Source organism: Branchiostoma belcheri, unplaced genomic scaffold (genome assembly GCF_001625305.1).
Source record: "Branchiostoma belcheri isolate BF01 breed outbred unplaced genomic scaffold, Haploidv18h27 scaffold2, whole genome shotgun sequence".
Taxonomy (NCBI): Eukaryota; Metazoa; Chordata; class Leptocardii; order Amphioxiformes; family Branchiostomatidae; genus Branchiostoma; species Branchiostoma belcheri.
Window position 1 is genome coordinate 6,168,201 of NW_017803490.1, and position 23,777 is coordinate 6,191,977.

General features: G+C 41.2%; 4 protein-coding genes across 6 annotated transcripts in view; all 4 read right to left on the minus strand.

The window, feature by feature from the left end:
* Positions 1-720: 720 nt before the first annotated feature.
* On the minus strand, positions 721-7,612 carry LOC109468683. Its single transcript, XM_019766999.1, has 6 exons — positions 7,510-7,612; positions 6,205-6,382; positions 4,093-4,284; positions 3,611-3,754; positions 2,097-2,270; positions 721-1,655 (listed from the first exon to the last, which is right to left on the minus strand). The coding sequence occupies exons 2-6, from the start codon at positions 6,280-6,282 to the stop codon at positions 1,392-1,394; spliced, it is 852 nt and encodes a 283-aa protein (XP_019622558.1). The 5' UTR covers positions 6,283-6,382; positions 7,510-7,612; the 3' UTR covers positions 721-1,391.
* A 1,635-nt stretch (positions 7,613-9,247) lies between these two features.
* Positions 9,248-11,959, minus strand: LOC109468795 (UDP-glucuronic acid decarboxylase 1-like). The gene is made up of 3 exons (XM_019767134.1): positions 11,844-11,959; positions 10,791-11,100; positions 9,248-10,047 (listed from the first exon to the last, which is right to left on the minus strand). The coding sequence occupies exons 1-3, from the start codon at positions 11,849-11,851 to the stop codon at positions 9,403-9,405; spliced, it is 963 nt and encodes a 320-aa protein (XP_019622693.1). The 5' UTR covers positions 11,852-11,959; the 3' UTR covers positions 9,248-9,402.
* A 3,260-nt stretch (positions 11,960-15,219) lies between these two features.
* LOC109468794 (alpha-(1,3)-fucosyltransferase 6-like) lies at positions 15,220-18,245 on the minus strand. The gene is made up of 2 exons (XM_019767133.1): positions 18,095-18,245; positions 15,220-17,228 (listed from the first exon to the last, which is right to left on the minus strand). The coding sequence occupies exon 2, from the start codon at positions 17,104-17,106 to the stop codon at positions 15,622-15,624; it is 1,485 nt and encodes a 494-aa protein (XP_019622692.1). The 5' UTR covers positions 17,107-17,228; positions 18,095-18,245; the 3' UTR covers positions 15,220-15,621.
* A 1,567-nt stretch (positions 18,246-19,812) lies between these two features.
* Positions 19,813-23,777, minus strand: part of LOC109468779 (arylsulfatase B-like) — a 7,193-nt gene continuing 3,228 nt past the window's right edge. For 2 of the 3 annotated variants that reach the window (XM_019767107.1, XM_019767105.1), the window contains exons 6-9: positions 22,833-23,040; positions 21,989-22,226; positions 21,393-21,556; positions 19,813-20,938 (exon numbers count right to left, since the gene is read on the minus strand). In XM_019767107.1, the coding sequence (XP_019622666.1) occupies positions 20,673-20,938; positions 21,393-21,556; positions 21,989-22,226; positions 22,833-23,040 (876 nt within the window). In that variant the 3' untranslated portion in view covers positions 19,813-20,672. Of the gene's footprint in view, positions 20,939-21,392; positions 21,557-21,988; positions 22,227-22,832; positions 23,041-23,554; positions 23,746-23,777 lie in introns of all 3 variants that reach the window. The other variant, XM_019767106.1, reaches the window with a different exon arrangement.

A 23,777-nucleotide genomic window follows, 5' to 3' on the forward strand; every position in this document is an offset into this window, starting at 1 on the left:
TGTTTAAATTAATAGATAGTTTCTTACTAGCCCATACTATTCATAAACCACCATAACATACCTTAGATTATAGAGACACATTTTGCAAAAATACTTTCTATATTATAATGGTACAATACAAACACTCCTGGTCGGGTGATGTCTACAGTTAGCTTTAGACGTTTAGTTGTGTAAACAAGACATACAGTAGACATAGGGTCACTATATCGACTTGAGATTAACTTTTAAGGCCCCCGTGACATATACAGATAGTGTAGTGGTTTATACTGTACTAGTTTATTTACAAGGTGCATATATGGTATTCGTCTTCTTTTCTTTCACCGGTTTTATAAATAACCTTAGATGATGTCAAGGATACAGTTGATGTGTTGTTATGAATATGAAACATATCAAACAGAAATGTAGAAGAAATTAAACCGGATATGCTTCAACTAATGTTGGGAATTGACATTGATATTGACATTGTGTACCACACCAGCGCTACATTTTGGAATATTTCGAAATGTGCATCAGGTACATTCTGGGATATTCGAAAATGTGCTTCAGGTAGTGCATTTTGGAATATTCAAAATGTCTTACGGATACGTTTTGGAATATTCGAACTATGCTTCAGGTACATTTTGGAATATTCGAGTATGCTTTAAGTACGTATACGGAAAATGCAAACAGACGCTTCTAGTATATGTTTTGGAAAATTTGAATAAATGCTTTAGGTACGTTTTGGAATATTCGAAAACATGCTTCAGGTACGTTTTGGAATATTTGAAAACATGTTTCAGGTACGTTTTGGAATATGCGAAAATATGCTTCAGGTACGTTTTTGGAATATTCGAAAATGTGCTTCAGGTACGTTTTGGAATATTCGAAAATGTGCTTCAGTTACATTTTGGAATGCGGCCTATTTTCAGAACGCCACAGCTAATCTAAGATTCGAAAATATGCTTAAGGTACGTACGTTTTGGAACATTCGAAAATATGCTTTAGGTGCGTCTTGGATGGGAATATTCGAAAAGGTACGTTTTGGAATGCGACACATCTTCAGAACGCCAGATGAGAACTAATCTAAGGGTTGTCTGAGAACATGACGGTCAGGTACGTTTTGGAATATTCGAAAATGTGTTTCAGCTAGTTTAAAAAATATGCTTCAGGTACGTTTTGCAATAGTCTAAAATGTGCTTCAGGTACGTTTTGGATTTGCATTTTCAGGACGCGCCAGAACTAATCTAAGGGTTGTCTGAGAACATGACGGTCAGGTATGTTTTGGAATATGCGAAAACGTGTTTCAGGTACATTCAAAATATGCTTCAGGGACGTTTTGGAATATTTTAGAATATTCTAAAATGTGCCTCAGGTACGTTTTGGATTTGCATTTTCAGGACGCCAGAACTAATCTAAGGGTTGTCTGAGAACATGACGGTCTCCAGACTGTCTCGGGAAGCCTGGCGCTGCAGTTTCTCCAGCGGTTTGGGAGGGTCGTAGTTGGGTTGATTGTTGAAGTACCCCTGGCTTGGGGGCCGCGGGTCCTGGCTGGTCGGGCGGGGAGGGTCCTGGGTACGAGGGGTGTCACGGTTGTCATAGTTACGGGGCGTCTCGGTCGGCTTGCCGTAGTAGTAGCCGGAGTTGTTGGGCTCCTGGGGGTTGTTGTAGTAGTTGTCCTGAAGTGGACAAATGATGTAGTTTAGATTTAGACTTGTTTCAAGTAAGTCGAACAACACGGTGAACACTGTAATTTATTTTAGATCCAACTTAAGTTTTTAACAGTATCTATTAGAAACGGGGGGCCTTTCTACAATAATAGGGAAAGAGTGAATGAAGATAGAAGAGTAACAAAGTATGGAGGTTTTAGTCTCCACCAAAACTTCCTTGGATAAAGGGAGACAGGCCTGCAGTATTTTTAGGAGGCTCCTAAAAAGAATGTAAACAAACAGCGGTTTTTGTTCGGGTATCTTCGGAAGTTTTCAACACGTTGATTATTTTACTCCCCAAATGTCATTAGTAACCTAAGTAGGCTTATAGTGCAAGGAAATGTGTAAAACAACGCTGCTTAAAATAGTGAAAATCTTACATAATATCGCTTTAATTGAGTTTCCCCTCACCTTGCGTGGTGGCTCGTCCTCGTTGTTGCGCTTGTGGCTGAGTGCCTTGATGGGCGTGTCGTTCCTGCGCGGCCCCTGGTTGTGGATGGAGCACACCACCGTGCGGCTGCGGAAGTACACGTAGCTCACGAACGCGTTGATGATGTACAGCAGCGCCACCAGCCACGAGAAGGCCTAAATGCAGAAGAAGAAATAATGGAAAAATATTGGTCAGATCTAGAGAACTTATTTGAAATACTTCTTCTTCTTCATTTTTCCTCTATGAGATGCAGCTAATGAAGCGTTATCTCCAGTACAGTCTGTCAGTCATTGCAGACAGAAGTTCCGATCCTTGCAGATCGGTTTCAGATTCAGTGAGTTTCTTAAGAGTTGTGCTTGGATGACCACTCCTTTGAGTTTTGAGTTTTATTTTAAATGCATGTATCAGAAAAAAACAGCCACGAGAAGACCTAAGTACAGAAGGAGAAAAAACATAAATATTTAAAGACGTCCAATGTAAAACAAAATATATTCCGGATGAGGAAATATTTCTGATATTGACACCGCTATTTCTTACCCCATTTTCGTCATCATGTCATACTTTCAGCGTTTTCAGTAGCCCCAGAACAAACAACCTTCGTCAGGAGTCTATTTTTTGGCACCACCAGTAAATAGCTAGAACCAACGTATAATATAGGAAACAAGCAACCGTTTTCCATTGGCGACATCGTATTTTTGCCTCAAAGATAGCAGTATACTATGGGATAGTGTTGATTAAACTTAGTGCATATAAAAATGACTAGAAAATTAACTTTGAAAATACGAATTTACTGCCCTTAATATCCATGGTTACCGGAAAACTGTAAAATCTGTTCAGTGAATAAGCAGCGTTGAACAATTTGCATTCAAGCGAAGATATTCAAGTTTTATGTTGCATATATCAAAGAAAATGTATTTTTCAACAAAATAAATCATTCCTTAAACACTATTGACAGAATTATCAGAGTATCAGTATCCTAAATGATGAGAAATGTTAGAGTCCCAATGTAAATATCAGGACTGTGATTTCTATGGGGTAAACCATCTCTTTGTGACCCAACAATTGCCTCATGAATAATTTGTTACAGTGATTTGTCGAGGGAAGCATTTTACGGCTGAATAATTTATTGCATAGCGCCGAAGGAACACGTAGTTGTCATTGTTTAGTCCCCCTAGAGCTGTGTACGTGGTGACGGATTTAACCTGGTGACCAGTGTATCGCGGTTGGGGCGGGTTCTCTTCGGGGCTGCAGAAGCTCTTCCCCGCCCGCCTCAGCTAGGGTCCCCCGGAAGGTTTTTTGCGGCAGGAGTTTGATTAGCCCCGCCACCTAGTGGGTATTAGATAGTCCTGTCCTTGGTGCTGAATCGCACTTTGAAATTACTGCTATCAGTTGTTGGTACTGAAATCCATTCCCTTCAATAGTTTTTGTAACCGTGTCCACAAAGTTTGAATATAGACACCGTTATGACCGTTATTTTTTGAAAATTTGAACTTACACAGGCGATGGAGTAGGTGATGTACCAGTCGCTCCAGTAGTCATGGTAACCGGAGATGGGTGCATACTGGTCGGCAACGGACCACGTCTGGACAATGGCCGCCACAAAGTACAGTATGAAGGCGATCAGGGAGTAGATAAAATCCTGCAAGTGGAGAAGAAAAAAACGTTTTCAGTACCGTTTATGGTTGAAAGTTGTGGATAGATTGTTATGAAATTTTGTGCGTGGTTTGGTCTTGAACTAACCTAAAGATTATAAAATTCTAGTACCCCTAGTGGCTTTTCTTGGTATTGCAGTGGTACCACCGATTTCTGGGTCAGAGGTATCTTGCCAATGTTTGTGATTTGGTCTTGAACTACCAAAAAAAATCAAAGTTTAGGACCCCTTGTGGCCTTTCTTGATTTTGCGGTGTTACCTGCCGTTTTTGTATCCTGTCTTATCGGCTATATATAACCTTAGCGAACGTAAAAACCAGTACTCACCACCAGGTTCCAGTTGTATCCGCACTTCCTGCACAGTCCGGTCGCGTGGGTGATGATAAAGATGAGGGTAACCAGCCAGCACGTCACGGCGACGAGCACCACCCAGTGTTGGGCATCTCCCAGCACAGAGATCAGAGACAGGTCAAAATAGGCGTACACAACCAGCAGTACCCACACCACAAACCCGAAAAACTGAAAGGAAAACAAGAGAACAATGTTAGCAGGAGATTCAAACAGCGTTGATAAATATTCATGAGCAGAAACGGGGGCCGATACCGACTTCCAACCACCCTTGACCCACTCATCTGTGTTGGTAACATTTTTTATAACAACTAGCAGTACCCACACCACAAACCCGAAAAACTGAAAGGAAAACAAGGGAACAATGTTAGCAGGAGATTCGACCAGAGCTGATAAAGAGACGAGGGCCGATACCGACTTCCAACCACCCTTAACCCATTCATCTGTGTTGGTAATATTTTGATTAGATTTTACTGTGTTGGTAATAGTTCCCTTTAAAGATTTTGATTAGATTTGGTTCAACAGAGACTTCCAACCACCTTTTATCCCTCCATCTATGTTGATGACACCTTCCTTGATTAAACAAAGACGGGGGCCGCTACTGACTTCCAACTACATACTCACGTCACAGTTCTTGAGGGTTTTATATTTCCCGTTTACAAATGAGATCTTAGCACAAAATATGGATACCCGCAAATGACCTGCGCTAATATGTCGTGGCCCTGGTTGTATTATTTCAAAATATCATATCTCACAAAAGTTTTTCAGTTTAGTCCCTGATTGTGATAGACGTGTTCAGAGCTGTTTTGTTTTGTAAAAGCTGACGTAAGAAACTAGGAGACGAGTTGTTGTCTTGGATATCAAGGGCACACATGAAACTTTGACACGCACTAACGAATGTACCTACATGATAAAAAATCTCATCCCTGTTCTTTGTAATTAATTAATATAGATCTATTATCCATCATACAATAACAGTAACCTTCTCAACTGGACAGCTTGCGTGTGTCTGTGTATTGTTCAACAAGAAACTTGACAGAAAGGAAATGTATACAAAGGAAGACATTGACATATACGATTATCTCACAACAATGCTGAAGAGAGTTTGTTACGGTAGCAACACCTACAACAGAACCCAACGCCAAAAACACTAATAAATTATTCAAAGTCTTATAGATCGGAAGAGGCATGTTTTGTGTTTGAATAGACGATTATAAAGGTATTTATTCGAATGTATATCCTGACACAGTAGATACGGTTAATCATAAACCCACGGCCTAAAAATGGCTATGGGACTACCTTTAACTTTTTTTATTTCCTAACACGAGTCGTATAAGTGTTTTCTGTACTAGGTGGGGACTTGAAACTATACTTTTGGCCTATGACTTTGTAAAAATGTAACTCTATGACCTGCTAATTTAAAAACTCATCTTGCTAATTACTAGTATTCTACTATGTTTTAATGTATCTCATAGTCTGAGTGCCATCCGTTTTGTAACGGGGCTGCTTGCACTCGATGATGACCCAAGAAGTCTAAATGAGAGACTAGCAAATAGATATGGTATCTACGTCTACAAACGTCGTCGCTAACAAATATCGGACTAACAATACGAACAGGTGTTACCAAACGACAGAAAGTGTGATTTCCGCTCCAATTTCAATAATTGACGATAGATAATCGTAGCTAATTTTTACAAACACTGCAGAAACAGATGTTCCATAAGCACATAGGCGGACGATGATTTCTTAGTTGTGTTTTTTTTTCTTAAAATAATGTTTCTTTTTTAGTGAATTTCACTTTGATAAACGGTCTTTGATATACCGGAGATACAAACATTACTTTGTACAAGCGATGAGCTGCCCTCAGCATAAAATGTTTCTCAAAAACGTGTAAAATGTTTCTTAAAAGGGGAGAGAAAACGATAGATCTGTAGCTCTTTGATTCTATGTATCTATATCCTTTAGTTAGATTTTCAAATCTGATACAAAAATGACAAACTCATTATTATTTTTCAAAACCAAAACAGCAGTTTGACACAAAGTAACTGTTAACGTGTTGGAAATTTAAGACAAAACAAAATATATGCTCACCAGCTCCAGAAGGTGCAAGGCTCCGATGACACTGCAGATGTATTCAAAGTTGCAGCACGTATAACTGTACACTCCCATCTCTACACACGGCTTTAAAATCCTCCAGTCAACGAATCAGGGTGTGCCGGTCTTTCCGTTGGGTAGTTTTTATCCGGATGTTTCAAGTCAGTCGAAAATCCTGCGGTAAAAAACGTACACACTAGTCAATATTGTGCCTAAGTCTCACGTTCGCCGCTTTGTGTCTGGGTAGAATAGGCGCTCCCGGTTTTTATACGGTCATCTCGTCTGTTGGTATGTTTCTAAGGGAACTTCGTTTCCCATCAGGCATTGAAATGTCAAGGCGGTATACCGTTATTGTCAGTGTTGTGAGAACAGGGACGGGTGTGTGTTTGGCAACGGTGTTCACGGTGACAGCACGGGAGGGGGAACAATGGAGATGAAACATAGTCATTATTCACCAGTTTTCCATTCCCATGACGCATTGCGACATGGGAATAACGCAACGCATTTACAGTGGTAACACTATACTGTCTGTCGATAGAAAGGAGATACAACTATGACTTGACTATATTGCTCAAAATAATTCAAAAGATGTATAAAAATATTGATATTAAATTGTTCTAGTTTCTGCATCAACGAATGTAAAAACACCAGAGAAACAGATAATTTAGATCACAAGGCGCTATGCAACCCGGGAATTTTTACCCTTAGGCGCAATGGTTCATGGGAATGCGAAACTGGTAAATGACGAGCTCATTGGCAGAACAAACTGCGCCTGCGCGAAAAACAGATTTTTCACGGTTTCCGTTGGATGTTCGGTTAAGCGTTGGTTTCGCGCAGGCGCAACAGGGAAAGAAAACAATGGAGAGGAAACGTATAGTGATGACGTATTTTCATGTTTGAAACAATAAACCGATGTCCTTCATACAGCATTTGTAATTAGGTTTGTTTACCAAGGAAACAATACGTTGAACCCATAAACTGAATTGTTTATCATAACAAACGGCTAGGGTCATTAAAACAACTACCCTTAATAATAAAAAATATTGTCCTCGATCTACAATACATAGTTTCTCACATGTCCATATGCATTGATTTTGAATTATTGCTATTTTAGGCCATTGAGAAGAATCCTACTTTACAAGATGATAAGCTTGTATATAGTGAATTACGCATATCTATACATGTATTTGGGTCATACAATTAAAAATTTGAGATTCGTCCTCTATAAGTTCTAGACAATGTAAACACTCCCAGTAGTCAAATAGATTTTTCTGGAATGATAAAAACAACGCAATCGCTTACCTGTTCTATTTTATAGTAAAATCTGGTGTCCTTCCTTGTAGTGTGTTGATTCAACAAGATGGTCCCTCGCTTGTGTTGAGTTGGGTTCTACTGTAATGTAGGTTTTCCCTGTGCGCTATCAGTCTAGTTACCAGTCCCTCCCAGGGCCTGCAGACTTTTTTCTCGGCACTGTAAGTTTCTATCCCCGCCTGGCCAACTAAGACCACCCCGGTGATTTTGCCTGTCTGAATTAGACTAAAGTATATAGCCTTCCGGGGGGGCTAAGACAAAATGCTATCGGGGGTATGGTGGGCCTGGTGCCGAGGAGCTGGTATGTGCGAGCCCTGACAATAGCCTGAGTTCCAGGCTAGCACGTGTATTGCGTGCAAACCTTCAACAAATAAGAAAACTCTACAAAGGTTGCCTAGCGGTCGTGACTGCGTATTTCCCTGATGTATTTAAGAAGAGCTTCTCTGCGTGCATTGACGGCCTTCTACTAGTATTCATTATTGATGACCCTACGTTGCCAGCTTGCCAAACATACAATGCTATACATGTATACTAGTATTTTCGTTGATAATTACGCCACTCTGACTTAATTTTATGGATGACATTCTCTGAAGACCTGTTGTGGTCGCGGGACAATAAATACAAATTTAAATCCAGTCAAAAAAATGCTGCTAAACCACAGGAATAAAAAGCTGGTATTGTGAATTTCCGGTAGTACATGGCCACCTTTACGACACTAGCTGGCCTTTTGCGACATTTATGAGTTAGCACTTAACTGAGTTCTTGAGTTCCGTGGAGCTTCGGCAGCCTAGGTGCAATCCACCACAGTTAGCGCCGGCCCCCGCTACCATGGACTACTGAGGATGGCATTCAGGCCAGAGCCTCGGAGGAGGTGATTTTTAGAACAGATGAAAATCAATGCGCGCGCGGATGTCATCCATAATATTAAATCAGTGTGGCCTTACTCGCCGCTGAAAGTTGCAACTCTGTGAACACTGTAAATCTAAGCTGATTTTACTAGTACTCCAGAGTTTTTGTGAGCGATAATGTGCATGTAATTCGGCCTAACAACAGACAATTTGCTGACTGTCCCTTAACCTAAAAGTGACTCCGTCGAATTATGAGTAATCGAGGCCCTGACTACTTGTTATAATTATTCCCCACACCTCCCAAGGCAATCATTGGTGGGCAATAATCATGTGTTACACGTTCTCTGGTTGGACGCCAGTGCTGGTATGGACAAAACTAGAGTGCAATATACGTCATTGGCCACACCTTTAATCCACAAACAATGATATCACAGACAAGTGCAGAAAATTTGATCTCTTTGCGTTTTATTTTGATTTCTATGGTACACAAATACATTCCCGTAGACGTAATCTATTACCCAACACGATGAATTGTTTACCAAAGTTAAAAAATGTCTACTAGGTAGAATTTTGTAAACATTGTCAAATATCTAATGATACTGCTGTATCCATTTGAAATGATACCAATATGATACATGCAATTTTAACTCTTGATCATATGTACTGAATTAAAAAAAATGTATATGCCTTTGCCTCATTTCACAAATATAATCTAGAAAAAGTAAGCCAATTTACCGATTGTCTACATGGCTCCACACTGTCCCAATGTATATTGAACCTCATTACATGGAGCAAAAACTTTTAAAAATCTGACGAAAAATTATTACCGGAAGGGCCCTGGGCTGATTTTAGGGTACCACCCAGAAAATAAAGAACTCATCTTGGGGCTTGTTTCTGCAGTTTTAAAAGCCCAAAGTATGAAATACTGACTCAAATGTGCTAATGTGAAGCAGTACTAGTATGTGTCAATGTCACAAAGATTTGCCTTATTCAGGATATTGCCAGTTTTCTTGCCCTGAAGTCGCATTAGATGCTTTTAAACATTGCTGCATGTACGGAGTTCCCTCTCTGAGAGAAAAGGCATGACTTTGACCAACTCACGGATACCATCATCTACAGTAAGGGTTGTGTTGTACCCTAGCTTACGGAGCTTAGCGTAGGACACCTCGTAATCACGCTTATCCTTATCCTCTCCCTCATCTGACAAAGTGATCACACATTTGGGGATGAACTCTTGGATCTTTTTAGCTAGATCAGCCTTAGTCAGGTTCATGGTTTCGGACCCTACGTTATACGCCTGCCCTGACATCTTCTCATAGTTCCTAAGAACGAAGGCGAAGGCCATTGCCGCGTCCCTGATGTGGAGGAACGTGCGGCGGAAGGAGGCTTGGTACAGGGCGAAGTGGTGGCCGCTCAGCGCCTTGTAGGTCAGGTCGTTGACCAGGAGGTCGAGACGTAGCCTGGGAGAGACTCCGAAGACTGTCGCCAGGCGGAGCGCCACGCCTCCCGCCCCCATGACGGCCTTCTCTCCGGCGGCCTTGGTTTCCCCGTAGAGGGTCAGCGGGCTGATCGGGGTCTCCTCCGTGCAGATCCCCTCCACCGCCCCGTAGCAGGACCCGGTGGACGAGTACACAATGCGCTGGTGAGGCTTCAGCAGGCGGACAATATTCTCTGTGCCCTCCTAAAGTAAGACACAATACGTATGCTGTAATTACTGTCAAAGATCGGGCGTGTCCTGAGGCAAAAGGCCTTCAAAGGTTTTCACAAGTCACAAAATCTTTACGTGGTTGTCTGATATGTTTCAATTGTTCACAGACACGCAACTGCAGATTCGCGTTGTCTTCTTCCTTCTCGACTTTTAATTTCATATAATTGCTATTTTTAAATGGTTGCAGGTTGTTGTCTGGCACATGTTAGAATTTACAGACACGCTAAAGTTAGCTTCTTCTTCTCTCAAATGGCAGTAACTTCCTTCTCAACCTCAAAACACCATTTTCAGTCAATTTAGATTCACATTGTTGACGTATGCTGTAAATATTTGCAGACAAAAAATGCGAAGGTTACACATATCCACAATAGGGAAGTAAGGGAAGTAAACCATTTCCAGTTGCTTGAGTAGTTTTTTTTTTTGGCGTAATATGTTTGTCAAACTTCCTTAAAAACCTCTTTATCTTACTGTTATCGTTTAATTATATCTACCTTTATCAACACTCAACAGTGTGGCAGGTTGAATGAAAGTTCTAATCGGGAACTATGCGGTTCCAGGTGTCTTACTGAGGGACGACTGCGTGTGCAAGATGTCGGTTAGCTGAGGAATGAATCCCCTCGAATTCACATTTTTTAACACTCAAATACCGACTTTTCTATAACTGTTATCTATGTCCATCTACGTTCAACAACAACAGCATTTGCTAGCTAGCTTACCTTGTTGATTTTGACGGCGAGGTCCGGCTTAGCCGCGCAGGCGGGGAACCCCACGATGGCGGCAAGATGGACGATAGAGTCCACATCAGACATTGCCTCCGCCAGCTTGACTTCGTCCGTGATGCTGCCCTCCATGAGCCGGAGCCTGGGGTGTCCGGCCACGGGTAGCAGCGGGAACACCCCGAAGTTGAAGATGTCGTACACGGTGACGAAGTAACCCTCTTGTAGAAGTATGGGGACCAGGGTTGAGCCGACATACCCGGCACCACCGGTCACCAACACATGCTGGCCGTTCTCAGGAGTGATGTAGCTAAAGACATAAAAAATACACAACATTTTAGCATACATGTAGGAATACTTTACGACATGTCACTGACGAAAGCTAGTGGATACTAGCTGAAACGTCTGACGTTTTCAAAATCATATCCAGTTGCTTGAGTAACTGCTTTTTGGCGTACTTTAGGACATTGTATGCCGCAATTTCTTCATAAAATCTCAATGTTTTGCTTCCTCTTTGAAGTTGGTTTCCTTGGATATAGTTTAAATTGTGATAGAAATATGAAATTTAAGAGAGAAGACACCTTTTGCTTTGGATTTCAGACAACACCTCAACAAGACAGTTCCAACAAGACTACTCTTTTTGGCCTGTTCTCGCATGAAAGCTTATTCTTGGAGCATTAAAATCCTGTTCATGTTTAGGACTTCATTTTGAATCACATGGCTGCCCTTAGGCGTAACACGCCGGCCTCGCAAGATCTAAATTTGCGTCACCTTACCCTCTAGGCCATGTTTAAACTGTCCATGAGTATGTCCATTGTACTTATAGGTAACAATAGTTTCAACTAACATAGTTCTAAGAAGGACTATTTTCGGACACCTCAACTCTGCATTGATATAGCTATGGTATTGAGCTTTGAGTTACTTCTACTTATGACTCGTGTGCTCTTTTCTTTAAGCCAAACAATATTGATAACAGATACTACAATATTCTACATGTATGATTTCACGGTAAACGTAAGGCAAAAGTAGCCCAAAAACTGAACTGAAACTCACCTGTCCATGGTTCAAAACTGAGAATTGACGGGACACCTGGAGATACTGAAGTCGTGCTCTCAAACACTCGGAGTGCGTCACTTTTCTCGTAACAGTAGTACTAACCAGTGATGGCACCTAACACGCCCTGATTAAATTACAGTAATTAATAGACAACCGTCCAATGAGGTGGCGCCTACCTCGGGTTCGGTATGTTACACCTCCCTCTATTGGTTAAATGTATGTCAGTGTCTTCTTGCAGACAACAGATTGACCTTTGACCAACGGGAGCGTCCCAATACTTGCTCAACCAGTCGAACAACTTGGTTGCGTTGTCAATACGTCACAAAGATCGACTTCGATTTAATCGTTTCTCGTGTCATGCTCTGTTGCCGTCAAACAGTATTAACACAAATACCATACAGATCCTCTGTCTTTTTTTAATAAGAAAAATCTAATTAACTGTAAACCACGTTATGCCCCATTTTTACATGTTGTTCCATTGAGCTAGTGAACAAAATACACAATGTAGATTTGTATGACCAGTGACTTTATGATTTGAATATAATACTTGGCGCTAAAGCTGTGTTATCAATTAAAACATCAATGGCGAATAAACTACATGTAATACGTAGATGGCAAATGACATACATGGGTGACGTATGAAAGATTTACAATGACGAACGAAACACACGAATAACTCACGAGTGACGTATGCCGTATGACGCATTTCCGGACCGGGCAATGCTGCTTGCTAAGGGCATTTCGAAACGGTGTCGAATTGGTCAGCTTTTTGAACGATCAGTTTGACACCTTATTGCCTTATACAGATGATTTAAATTTTGACGTCAGTCTATTTGGGCCTGTTTGGTCGTCGTCAAGTCAAAAATTGTGCACTACATTTTGTCGCTGTACTATTCGAATCGGACCATTGGAAAGTTGAAAATTGTAATCAAAAACAGCATTTCATTGTAAGATGTTTATTCGCCACACAATAACCATATACCAGATATGCTTCAAAATCGTTTTCTCCAATCACCAAATTCAAATTCTCAATTGTAAAGAATGTAGAATATGATGCAATCGTTGCCTACAATTTTGGACTGCCTAATTGTTCAGGCAAGTATACAAGGTCGTCTGTTACAATTACTGACGACTAGTTGAACAAGCGGTCAGGGCCGCTCGTATAGGTCAAACGTCAATGCACTATAAACATTATACATACAAACTTCGTCAATAAGATATCTACCGCAACATGTTGTATGGAAGACATTGTACGTGTTTAGATAATGAAACGCATGTTGGATTCAGTGGAACACTGTAAGTCTGAACTGATTTTACAAGTACTCCAGAGTTTTTATGACCGATCATGTGAATGTAATTCGACCTAACAACAGGAAATTTGCTCCCCGTCCCTTAACCTAAAAGTGTCTCAGTCGACTTCTGAGAAATCGAAGCCCATTTTTTTATCATCAAAAATAGTTCTGCTCTAAGTGCATTTTCAGTTATTCGTGCAACTGGGTATTATCCATATGATTTCACGATTCACATTCCAAAACAATTCAGCCATGCATACAAGGTTGCCTGTTATAAATACTGAGGACTAGTTAAACAAGTAGCCAGGGCCTTTCGTATAGGTCAAACGTCAATGCACTTAGATTATAAACATCATACAAACAAACTTTATCAATAGGATATCTACAGCAATATGTTGTATGGCAGACATTGTGCATGTTTAGATCATGGAAAAGTATTTTGGATTCAGATGAACACTGTGAATCTGAACTTAGTTTACTGTAATGATTATTCCAGAGTTTTTGAGAGTGATCATGCACATGTAATCCGACCTAACAATACACAGAAGCTCCTTGATATAACCAAGGTCAAGCCTTGAGAACAAAATGGCGGCCCCCTAATTATACGGTTATTTGTTTTTCTGTCACTCTGTGACTTCCATTGTGGCTGTACCATTATCGGACAACTTGTGTAGGTTAAAGGTTGTAGGTTTTTCAAGGTCAGATGAGCCCACAGCAGTAACACAAAGACACAACCAGGGAGGGAGAGACAGAGAGGGGGGAAGGGATACTTGATAGAGAGAGAGAAGGGGAGAGAGATAGAGAGAAATGATACTACATTTGATTTAGGTTTTTAATTAAGATTTTGAATAGTGTATCATATTTAAATAAATCGCAGGTCATGGAATGATTATAGATACAAAGATCACGTCCAAAAAGAACAAGGATCATTCTTCGTGGCATAGACTGTCTAGTGACAGTCTGAGATTGTGTAAGTACGATGGGATCGAAGTCGATCCTCCCACATGTCTATTCTTAGCCTGGTGCCCAGTCTATCGCAAGTGGGCGGGTTTTCCTCGGGGCTGCAGGAGCTCTTCCCCGCCCGACTCCCCTAGGTTCCCCGGTAGGTTTTGTACGACAGGAGTTCAGTAGGGATAACAAACTCTATCACAGGCGTAACACTTCCACCGGGCGGCCTGTTGAGTTGGACGGGGAAAAATTATTTGAGCCCCGAAGACAGCCTGCCTCAACCACGATAGACTGGATACCAGACTAGATCTATTCCAGAGACCCGTTGAACAAGTAGCGAACCCACAGGAGTCAAAGGTCAACCAACAGACACCTACATTATAGACAACCAGCGACTGACAAAAGCCTTACAGATGATGTAATCATATGTAATACAAAAAAATTATAGGTCAATTGTTCCATCGACCAGTTGAGCAAGTCATAATTGTTATGGCTAAGTAGGACAAAGGTCACTCTACAGACAAGATGTAAGATTTCTAAGAGAAAACAGTGTCTACAGGCAGTATACTGTAAACCTTTATATTAATGCTTTGTTTCAAACGAATTGTGGAGCTTAACTTTATATACTTTACTGTCAATGGATACGAGACAGGTTAAAAGATACACATTTCCACCACTGGTAGCGACTTGTAAATTATAGCTCAAGGACACACAGTGATTCAGTGTCCCTGGCTACTCTCTGTAGTTTGATAATGTTCTGGGGGAGGGGGGCAGCTTTTTTTTACTTGTACTGTGATTTCGTTGGTAACGTCCACTTGAATCTAGATTTTTCTAAGGGCACGGTCACATTTTCAAGCCGGAGCCCGGCCGGGTTGTTTGCGTGAACGAAAAATAAACAATTTGTATTAAGAGTATCCACAAATAGTGCCCATGGTCAATTTTCTAAAACTCTTTTTGTGTTTTGCTGTCTTATATCATAATCTTCGTTTCATACGACTGCCCGGCCGGGCCTCGGGTTGGGAAATGTGACCGCGCCTTTAAGGTGACAAATTATCATCAGAAAAAGGGAAAGATACAAGGTATATGTACCTGTTTTCACTAAAATGATACAATCAAGACAAATTCACATTGAATTATTTTGGATTTTTATTGAACCTGATGACTATACGGCAAACTATCCACATGAATAATGAAAATATGAAAATACACGTTAAGTGTCGCAATGTTTACATATCTTAGTAAAGAGATACAAGAGTAATACGCAAAAAAAATCTAAAAGCTAGTTTTACTTGTGCGTTTCACCTATATACAGAAATCAACTACCATAGACAAGGAAAAATTAACGTTAAGTCACTAAAGTGACTAAATCCTAGTTCTCTTCCATTGAAGTACAGAAAAAGAAAGCTATTTTTCTGTCACAATTACATTTCAAACTTCTAAATTAAAAGACATAACTTTTCAAGTGCACCTTTAAGGTAAAATAAGCATGATAAACAGAGAAGTAGATGATACTACTAAGTATTCATTCAATATGCTTATGCATATGAAGCAACTTTGAAGCGGTTGTTTTCAAACTGAAGCTCTTTATACTCCACATCTTCCATTGGGTCACACATTGAACGGTTCTCCCCTTCAAACCACCCTCTCAAATTTGTGTAAAGTTTTCTTTTATTAGGACACCTGTTAGTAAGCTCCCTACACAGATTACACCAAACCCCTTCCTCTAAAGGAATGTTCTTAGGAGGCTGTGTCTTCCACTTAAAGTAGGCATTGTATTTGTCTTTATCTTTGTCAAGCATCATCAAGTAGTTTGCGAGTTGTTTGGGTGATTTGAAGTCGTCCACGTGAATGTAGGAGTGAGGCGGTGCAAGCCTCTCGTAGTCGGATCGGTTGGCTCCCAGAACAACCGGAATGACGTCGTTTGCCAGCGCGTTTCTCCAGAACTTCTCGGTGAGGTACTCCTTACACTTCATGTTCTCGAAGGCGAGGTAGAACTTGTACTGCCTGATGATACCAGGCATGCAGGTTACGTTCCACTTCGCACAGACTGTCTTCCCGCATCTTCCGAAGACATCTACGTGCATGTGTTTGACCAGTTCTGTAGCATAGGCCACACGGTTGGCTTGGGTGTTGCATTTACTGATGAACCAGACTGCCAGCTTCTTTTTCCCCGCAGCGTAGTCTTTCTTGGGATCGACGCCTTCAACTTCGAGTCTCTGGTAGGTTCTGTGCAACGAGCCCCAGGCACCAGAGGAATCCGAGTCAGCTCTGTACGTGATTGTCCAATTGAAGACACTCTTGTACGTCTCGAAGTTGATAGATGGAAACCCCGGGCACTCCGTGTGGTACCATACCCAGTGCTGGCGAGGGTAGCGCACCTTCGGCATCACGGAAGCGTTGTGTCTCTTCTGCAGGTTGCTCACTTCGAAGAGGACGGCGTCAGCTTCGTGAATTTCAGCCCGGAATCCGGTAAAGATACAGTTCGGCATACTGGAGCACTTCGCACCTCTTCCCTTTGGTAGTACCTTTCTCATCTGCTTGTCCCACAGCTCTGTCCAGATTAATATCTTCACCTGGTCCCGTTTCTTGACTTCAGTAGGTGGGTCGTACCAGACGGAGTAGAACTTGGCCAGGGGGTTGACTTTGGGGTCATCTCTGGGTTCGCGGGCACACGTTGGGTCGGTCTGTTCAGAAAGGCCTGGTTTTTTGTTTACCTTGAAGGTATTGCCTTTGTCTTTAGGACTGTCATCCATGCTAGGGACATTTGGTTTCTTAGGGGCATCTTGTTTTGTAAGGATATCTTGCTCTCTCGGGATGTCTCGTTTGGTGGGAGCATCTCGTTTGACGTTGGTGTCTTGCTTGGTAGGAATGTCGCCTTTGCTACAGTCACAGTCAGCCTTGACATCCCTGGAGCTCCGCTTGTTATCCATCATTGTAGTTGTGAGATAAAACACAAGCACCGTGCACAGGCATATTACGACTATCTCCGAGCATCGCTTGAACAAATGCGATGTTCTCATTTTGGATGGCCGGACTCGCGGACTGTTTGGTGTCAAAATGCGATCCTTGCCTAGTGCGAATAGAAGAACGTCTTTTTGTTGCTCTGTGGCTGCGCAGACTACAACTCTGTCGTCATGTCCGTCTGTGAAATGTAAAAAAAATAGGTTGGCGTCTCAAAACACAGTTTGCTTTGAATTTTCCAAACTACATTGTACACACATATCTTCATGTTTGTTCTAACTATTTGCTGGTGTATCAGCACATTATTCATTATGAAATATTTCACGCCAAAATTATTTGTAAAACTAAGAAATACTACTAACTTCACTTTTTTCATAAGAATGCAGACCAAAGGGCAGGTCTGCATTCTTATGAAAAAACATAGTTGTTGCAAGCAGTTTCAAATAAGTCCATTTTCAAAACAAATTCATGCATCCATAGAAGCCAAAGTATTTTTCCAGCACCTCAAGCGGTAAGTCTAGTAGCGACAATCTCTGCCAATGTGAAAGTTATAACTTATAGGTCACTTAGTGTAAAGGCTCATCCCATACTAGCCACAAACCCTTGTACTAAGTACTAGTATTAAGTAGGTCAGCGTTATGAAATCGTAGTTATGTACTAGTAGATGCCATACTTTGTACACTGTACAATTGTAATGCAACTACTTAAGTTATTATCTGTATCTGTATAGCCGGCATAACCGCCTTTCGGCGTAACACACCAGCTTCGCAGGCACGCGGCGCGGCGGCAGCTGGCTATATTACACCGATCGACTTCTTACACCTAACCCTTGAACTTCTAGCTCTAGACTTTGTTTAAAGCTATCTATTGACAATGCCCCTACTGTACTTGGTGACAGTGAGTTCCACTCTGCAATAGTTCTAGGAAAGAATGAATTCTTGAACACCTCAATCCTTGGTTGATAACTCTGATAGTTGAAGGCATGGCTATTTCTTGTTCTCTTCTGGGCTGGTATTAGGTACTGGTACTATCAATATCGTTACTTACCGATAACTCGAATGCTGGAGACTGGCCTCTGCGTCAATGATATAAGACTTTTTTCCCAAAATTTCACAAACGCGTGAGGACTAAAGAAGACGATAGAATCGAAGTAAATCCTGACCTAAAATGGCCGCCTAACACGCATGCGTAGTTGTCTGTTGCTCCACCTGTTGAACAAGTATCCACTTGCGTAGGTCAAAGTTCATTTTAAATTAAACCCGAGTCAGTGAGTTTGACTTATAAACATTGATATAAAAACTTTACAAAAGTTTCTTCCAAAAAGTTGTTTTCAAATGTTAATGTTGTTTGGTAGATGTTGAATTTGACGGATTATAGAGACCATGTTGGATGTATCGGTAAATCTAAAATGGATGTCTTTTTCAAAAGATTTTCTTGAGCAATCATGCACACCTAATCCAATGTAGCCACAGGGAGTCCCTGCCCCTAATTATACACTTCAGTTGTTCTGTAGTCTGTCATCTGTCACTTGTTGGACAAGTATTCGCACCGCATCACTGACTAAGGTTAAAGGTTAATCTACCCACATTACGATATTGTGTACTACAAAATGTAAGCGGCGAATATAGTAAAAGTATATTTAAGAAACTATGTATAGACCATAGTAAATATGACATACTCGTTCCCTTGTTGTAGAAGCAGTATCTAAGAAAATGATTCTAACGTATTGTTTCAAAGGTGTAAAGACTATCATTATAAATCATTAAATAATGAGATAAAACTATTTTTGTGCCGTGGGACTTCTTCAGAAAATGAGAGAACATTGGACCATACTATAACCCATTTTGAGTCCTGTTCCAGTTGAGCACCCCCCTCCCCCCTTATCAGAATCGTAATTGTATCGGTGGTTGTGTCGATGGAACAGGCTTGGGGCATTCCTGGGGCCACATGTCAATCTACGCAAACCGAGTCCCCATTTTGAGTCTTGTTCCTGTTGGGCGCCCCCCTAGGCCTCCCCCTTATCTGAATCGTAATTGCTTGTCACCATGGTATCATCTACGTCATCCACATGCGCTAATAAAGTCTAACAATGCAGAGTGACGTATCGGTGGAACAGGTTTGGGGCAATCCTGAGGCCAAATGTCAATCTACACAAAAACGAGTCCCCATTTTGAGTCTTGTTCCTGTTGGGCGCCCCCCTAGGCCTCCCCCTTATCTGAATCGTAATTGCTTGTCACCATGGTATCATCTACGTCATCCACATGCGCTAATAAAGTCTAACAATGCAGAGTGGAACAGGTTTGGGGCAATCCTGGGGCCAAATGTCAATCTACAGGAGTCCTTATTTTGGTTCTTGTTCCCGTTGAGCGCCCCCTTATTTCTCAGAAGCCGCATCTTATATGGGCAATCTAATAATGCAAAGAGAAGCATTGCTTATTTGCATGGTGGAATTCGAGTTTGGGCATTCGATGGGTCAAATGCCATTCGCAAGGAATGTAAGCATTGCTAAGAACATTTTGCACTTCGAGGGTGCATGATGTCTTGTGTTCAGGAAGGGTTATGAGGAAAGCAAGTGTAGCATGATGCGTTTCTCTCTGTCCCCTTCTCTCTATCACCTCTCTCCCTCTCCTCTCTCTCTTCCCCCATTCCCCCTCCCTATCTCTCTCCTTTCTCTCTCTATATTCCCTTTCTCTCACCCAGGAAATGTTATACCCTAAAGCAACATTTTCTTTCCATGGCATCAGTTAATTCATCAACGTTCCAGATTTTTTCAATACGAACTTTATTTTGAAAAAAAGGAGAAACATGTTCAAGTAGAATTTATCAAAGTGACAAAGTTTACATAAGTCTTCAGTACGAATACTTTATGGCATTATCTGTATGACTGGTTGTAGTAATGTATACATTTTATATCTTTGACTTCCTTTGGTAATACCTTTGTCACTTACCATTGGAGGATCAAAACAACCACAAAAAATTTTGATAAGTTTATAATTTATACGTTTTTATCTTTGAAATCATGCTAAGTCTTATACACAATAATTCACATTCAATTCATTAAAATCTAAATTTTGTCACTTAACGGTAACCATTTAGCCAGTGAGAAGGTTTAAAAAGTCACATTCCAACGTAGAACACTTCCTGTAACTGCTAGATTAAATGAACAACCAATTAGAGTCACACCTATCTACGGTTCTAATATATCAATAGCTAAAACAAGTAGAAAATTTAACTTTCTAAGTCGTAAATTCAGTCTGAGAAGCAGAACGTACCACCCATAAATAACTAGAACCAGCCTATAATACCAAACAAGCAACAATTTCAGTTAGCAACTTTAACATTGAGTTCTGCCTCACAGATATCAGTATGCTATATATATGATATGATTAATTCAACTTACTACATTTAATTTAAAAGAAGGACCAGAAAATTGGCAAGTATATGAAAATCCAATTTTTCCACTCTGAAATTGCATTGGATGTCTTCAAACTTTTGAGCCATTAAAACATCCAGAGCACACTCATTTTACTTAACTGTTAACGGTCTTGGATTTAAACTTTTGAGCCGGTTACATCTAGGGCACACTCATTTTACTTAAACTGTTAACGGTCTTGGATTTAAACTGTTACATCCATGGCCCCACTAGGTCTCCATGTAGGGCCGGGTTTGACCGCGGGTCAATATTCGGCCAGTAGACGGGAACTGCCGTCTCGTTATACGCTGCCAGCCTCCCTAGGAGTCTCTTCACAACCTCGGGGTACTCGGCGGACAGTTCCCGGCGTTCCTGTGGGTCGTCACGGATGTTGTAGAGCCAGAGCTGCTTCCCCCGCACGCCGGTCGACTTCTCTCTGATCTTCTTGTCAAACGACTGGAGCTGCCAGTCGCCGTTTCCTGTGGGGATTAAAACATCAAGTGTTTTGTATGTAATTATGTTTACCGAAGGAAAACATATTGTTTTTACTCAATTTCCTCTTCTCCAAACACTAACCTCTGACCTGGCCAATGACATGATTTGTTGACGTTTGTCACCATGGTGTTGGGTTACATAATTTTGCAAACTTCATGGTCTGCTCTGCTCCTGTCACCATATGCTAGTAGTACATGTATGTGAATATGTTTGAGTAAAAATTAACAGGGCAGACCATGTCCGAAGGTAAACATTATGCATATTTCAATTTCAATATTTATTGTTTTTAACTTTTGATAACTTTTCTTTTAATTTTCAATTTTTACTTTAATTCAAGAATCCAAAACAATACATACACATAACACAGTAATCCAGGAACCCGCTGTATAGTATTGTGCTTGGTTTAAAAAACATAGTTACACATGATGGCAAGCTAACCTGGATTTCCAGTTAATAGTTTCCACTCCCCCACCCGGATAGCTGCTGTCACGGCAGTGTTGAACGTTTTGTGACCAAACACCTTTGAAGCCTCGCTGTTGGTGGACACGATCAATGGGTCGATATTATGTAGAATTTCCTTTCTAGGAGAAGGAGTGCCTTCACTGAAATTAAAATGGGAAGCGGAGAGAGAAAACATTATTACAGGAAATGATATCCTTTAATTTTGGCCGTTATTCAGTAGTGTATGGTTGACAAGTTCTTCCAGTTGCGAGTACAATGTTAAGACTTTATTCTAACACAAAGAGTACACAGGGAGCAAATTTTTAACGACCACTGTCGCCTTCATCAGGATTGATGACCAATCACTTACCAACGTACACTCGCGAGAGTTACGGTAAAAGACACGTGACCTTATTCACGCGAGACTTTACGGATACGTGACGTCAGCAATTGTTTAAACATGCCATGGAGTTTATATCGTCCACCGTAACTCTCGCGAGTTTACGTTCGTAAGTGATTGTTAATTTCTTAATAATAACTACTAACTATGAATCACCAACACAGCCACTACCACCGTAAGCTTTAAAACATACCTGATCGTATCCCAAACGTCGTATCCATCTAGCGGCTTTACTCCGAAGGTTGAACCGCCCGCTAGTCGCACGATAGTCGGGAACCAGTCCGAGATGTGCAGTAAGGCATCGGACGTTCTCTCCTTTTCCTTCAGCAGCGGGCTGTTGACGAATCCAACCCCACGTACACCCCCCTCCCACAGGGTGTTTTTGAAGCCTCGGAGGGGCCAGTTGCTGCCGGCTCTACTCGCACCATTGTCTGTTTGTAAGAAAAACAAATTTGAGTTATATTCTCGTCTTACCATGGAAGGTTATCGTTTAGTACATGTTTATCTTCGCAGAAGGAAAACATATTTGTTTTGGTCGAGTTTCTTCTTCTTTTTCCGTTCCAAACAAATAGTCAATGACCTGGACCAGACGTCTGTCACCATGGCAACTGGTGCTGTAGCAACACCCTGCGGTGTTGGGTTACATTATGTAGCAGAAAAGAGTTGGAGAGCCTGCTCACCATACATATGAGTGTATTCGGCTTTGAATGAGAATAAGTTGTATTAGTTTGTTGGGCTAGACCAAGTAAAGGTAAACGTTATGCCTTCGCTTTCAAAATGCTACCTTTATAGTCACTAGTATGTTAGTAGATAAGTGGGTGGATGGATGTGTATCATAAATGCACCTGTTTGGTACCAAGAATGATATTTTGTGGATAGGCGGGGGAATACGTAGAGATAATATCAGTCATAATCCCCCTAGTGGCTTAGGAATTGTAGTAGGGTCCCCACCATTTTACTTCAGGAAATGTTACAGATGTATTCATGTCATTTTATAGGTTGGACAACAAAAAACAACAAAAGTATAAAACACTGACCAGTAGAGAAGATGAGAACGGTATTTTCCCACATCCCGTTGTCCTTCAGAGCGCGGGTGATGTTTCCGACAGCCTCGTCCATGGCCGTGGTCAGCCCGGCGTACACCTGCAAGTTCCTGGCCCTGATGTGTTTGTACTTGTCGATAAACTCCTGGGGAGCCTCCAAAGGGGCGTGGACAGCTTGGAAAGGCAGGTACAGGAACATCGGCTGTGGCGACAGGGTGCGATAGGAGGAAAATCATATAAGTCTCATAACGTCTCATAGAAATGACATATCAAAACAAAATTAACGTTTTTGTAATCCTTGGTTCCTGCTTTATCTGCCCATTAAGTTACATCGAAACACATTCATATTTGATAATTTACCCCCCCCCCCTTTCCATCAGCAAGTACAGGAACATCGGCTGTGTAAGGAGGAAAGTCATCATGTTAATCTTAAAAAGATCTGTATAATAAATAACATCTGGATGCGAATAAGCTGCTTTCACTACACTTGACTCAATAATAGATAGAGGATTTTGAACATAGGATCATAGTCCAAGAATGCAGTGCTACTTTTTATAGTCAAAGACACAGGCTATATTTTTATTCATTTATTTAGTTAATCGTTTTTTCTGAAGATGCCCAACTAGTAGGAGCCATTATGTATAACCTTCAAGCTAATATTCCGTGTGTATTCACCAGCTATTCGTGTGCTTCAATTGACCAGCTGAAAACCATACCTTCGTTTTGTCATGACGATCAATGAGTTCGATGGATTTTCTGGCAAAGAGGTGAGTAGAGTAGGTTCCATTTTCAGTCAGGCACGGTGACGTCCCGTCCCAGAAATCAAAAGCCCGGTACGTCTCAGGAGTCTCCACTACCTCGTTCGGTATCCTGTGTGTGAAGTAGTCTTCTCCTCCCCCAAGGAAACCTGGAACAAAAGATAAACTTCAGTTTTGCTTC

Coding starts and splice junctions, on each gene's coding strand:
- LOC109468794 (XM_019767133.1), bottom strand. CDS start 17,106: ATGAGAACATCGCATTTGTTCAAGCGATGCTCGGAGATAGTCGTAATA.
- LOC109468683 (XM_019766999.1), bottom strand. CDS start 6,282: ATGGGAGTGTACAGTTATACGTGCTGCAACTTTGAATACATCTGCAGT. Junction 3,755..4,092: donor GATACAACTGGAACCTGGTG/GTGAGTACTGGT, acceptor CTCCACTTGCAG/GATTTTATCTACTCCCTGAT. Junction 1,656..2,096: donor AGGACGAGCCACCACGCAAG/GTGAGGGGAAAC, acceptor TGTCCACTTCAG/GACAACTACTACAACAACCC.
- LOC109468795 (XM_019767134.1), bottom strand. Junction 10,048..10,790: donor TCGCCGTCAAAATCAACAAG/GTAAGCTAGCTA, acceptor GTCTTACTTTAG/GAGGGCACAGAGAATATTGT.